The following is a 2510-nucleotide window of genomic DNA, read 5'->3' on the forward strand; positions in this document are numbered from 1 at the left end:
GTTTGTTGTTTTCTTCCCGGTCGGCTGGTGGCACGCGCGACAGCAACGACGACGCAGCGAAGGTCAATAAAATGTGCTTTCCCTGCCGATGGCGGCGGCAAAGGCGGGAAACAAGGCGCAGGAGGTCTTGTGTGGCGGGCAGGCAACGACGGGCAGGTGAGCTCGTGCGAGAACGGCGGCGGCGACGCGGAGGTCAAACTGCACGACGATAACAAACCAACTGAACATCACACACGCAAACGGGCACACACACAGAGAGAGACACACAAACAGACACACACACACACACACAGCGAGAGAGAGAGAGACACACAAACAGACACACACACACACAGAGAGAGAGAGAGACACACAAACAGACACACACACACACACAGAGAGAGAGAGAGACACACACACAAACAGACACACAGCATTGCACCTGCAGAGTGGGGGCGGAGGCAGTAAACTTTTACTACTACTACTACTACCAATAGAAATAATAATACAGTGGGGGGAAGTTCACGACCGCCGTTGTATTTTTTTATTCTGCTTCGCTACCGTGGCGGCAGTTCTTGATTTACTGCCACGACACTTCGTCTTTCCTGCCTTTATTTCTGTCGTTTTTTTTTTGCTTGCGCGTTCATATTCCTTTCTTGCGCCACCGCCGCATCGAACGGGATGCGTCGCCGTTCCTCCCCGTGTGCGCATGTGCAGGCGCGCCCAACGTCACCCGCGTCTGTCTTCCTTTTCATTTCATTTCTTCGCTTCTCTTCTCTTTTTTTTTGAAAAAAAAAATCACAGGCGGGAGACTGACAACTCCGCGGAGTCGCTCGGCTTCCACGGCAGCGCCCCGAGCACGCCCCGCTCTTGGATGCGGCGGCGGTACACGACGACGTCGCGATCGAGCTGCGCGTGGTCCAGGGCGCGCCAGGCGTCGAACGCGGGGAGCCGCAGCGGGGCGGCCAAGTCCTTGTCCAACACAAGCGCCCTGTAGTCCTTCGGCAGCTTCGGCTCAAACACCGGGAAGCTCCCGCCGTTCTCGCTCTGCCCCTTCAACGTCTCGAGGAACGCAGCGAGGCCGAAGGCGAAGCGGGCGTGGTCCCGCCCCCCCCGCAGGACGGCGGCAATATTGCTGGCCCAAAACACCTGCAGTTTTGAACAGCCGTCGCCGGCTACGCGCAGCAGCTGGTCGCCGAGGGCGGCGTTCATGAAGCGCGAGAGCACCTTCTGCTTGTAGGCGACGAGGTTCACCCCCGCCGGGGCCCGCAGCGTCGGGAGGACGTCCTCGTCGAGTGACTCTTCCACCAGCCGGCGGATCGCCTCATTCGCAAGCGCCTCATGCACGTACTGCAGGCCGAGGAGCAGGCCGGGCCAGGTGAGCATGAGGTGCGAGGAGTTCAGGATGCGCACCTTCATCTGCTCGTAGCCAGCCACGTCGCTGGAAAACGTGACGCCCACGCGGTCCCACGGCGGTCGCGCCCCGCCACAAAACTTGTCCTCAATCACCCACTGGCAGAAATCCTCCGCCTGCACCGGCTCCGCATCGTCGATGCCGGTGCCTGCGGTGAGGTGGTCACGCACCTGCGGCGTCGTGGCGGGGGTGATGCGGTCAACCATGCTGTTGGGAAACATGACGTTGGCCTCAATCCACGCCGCCAACTCCGCGTCCACGGCGCGGGCGTAGCCAAGCACCGCCTTCCTCGCCACATCGCCGTTGTGCCGAAGGTTGTCGCAGGACATGACGGTGAAGGGCCGCACCCCCGCCTCCCGGCGGCGGCGGAGGCCCTCCACAACGTACCCAAATACGGTGGTGGGGGCCCGCGGGGTGCGGAGGTCCCGCTGCACCCTCGCGTCGCTGCAGTCAAACTCGTCGCGCTTCTCGTCAATGTTGTAGCCGCCCTCCGTGATGGTGAGGGAGAGGATGGCGATGCGGGGGTCCACGAGCATCTGCAGCAGCCTTTTCTGCTCCGCCGGGGCGTAGATGTAGTCCAGCATGGACCCCATCAGGTAGTGCCCCGGTCGCCCCCGCGCGGAGGTGAGGGTGAGGGTGTAGAGGCAGTCCTGCCGCCGGAAGCTCGCCTGCATGCGCCTGCCCGCCCGCTCGCGCAGGACGTTTACGCCCACGACCCCCCAGTCGTTGTAGCGCCCCCCCTCCGCCGCGGAGAGGCGGAGGATGTCGCGCACGTACCACATGAGGTGCCCGCGGCAGAACTGCCCGACCCCGAAGTGCAGAATGCCCGGACGGACGCCGCCGCGGTCGAAGCCCAACGGCTCCACCTGCGGTGGCAGTTGATCGACGGTTTTGTTGCTCAGCTGCATGGATTGACGCCCTGGCGACCGTGCCAGACACACACAAAAATGGAAAAGGAGGAGGAAAAGAAATAGCGCAAACACAGGCGACGATCACACGCAAAGAGAGAGAGAGAGAAATAAAGACATAGGCAGGAGCCAGCCAGCCACAAAAGAGCACACGCCAACGAGAATAGTAGCAGCAATAAAAAGAAGCGTCCAGTCAAAGTAAAAAAAAA

The 2510-nt window shown here is 61.3% G+C and overlaps 1 protein-coding gene across 1 annotated transcript, besides 3 other annotated features; it reads right to left on the reverse strand.

Annotated features, from left to right (window-relative positions):
* Positions 1-224: 224 nt before the first annotated feature.
* Positions 225-412: a microsatellite.
* Positions 413-452: 40 nt separating this feature from the next.
* Positions 453-488: a microsatellite.
* Positions 489-721: 233 nt separating this feature from the next.
* Positions 722-759: a microsatellite.
* An 18-nt stretch (positions 760-777) lies between these two features.
* On the reverse strand, positions 778-2301 carry Tco025E_09001 (polyol:NADP oxidoreductase; the record flags this gene model as incomplete). Its single annotated transcript, XM_029375830.1, has 1 exon — positions 778-2301. The coding sequence occupies one exon, from the start codon at positions 2299-2301 to the stop codon at positions 778-780; it is 1524 nt and encodes a 507-aa protein (XP_029224052.1).
* Positions 2302-2510: the final 209 nt, after the last annotated feature.

Source organism: Trypanosoma conorhini (genome assembly GCF_003719485.1).
Source record: "Trypanosoma conorhini strain 025E chromosome Unknown Tco_14.4_contig_00943, whole genome shotgun sequence".
In the NCBI taxonomy this organism is placed as follows: Eukaryota; Euglenozoa; class Kinetoplastea; order Trypanosomatida; family Trypanosomatidae; genus Trypanosoma; species Trypanosoma conorhini.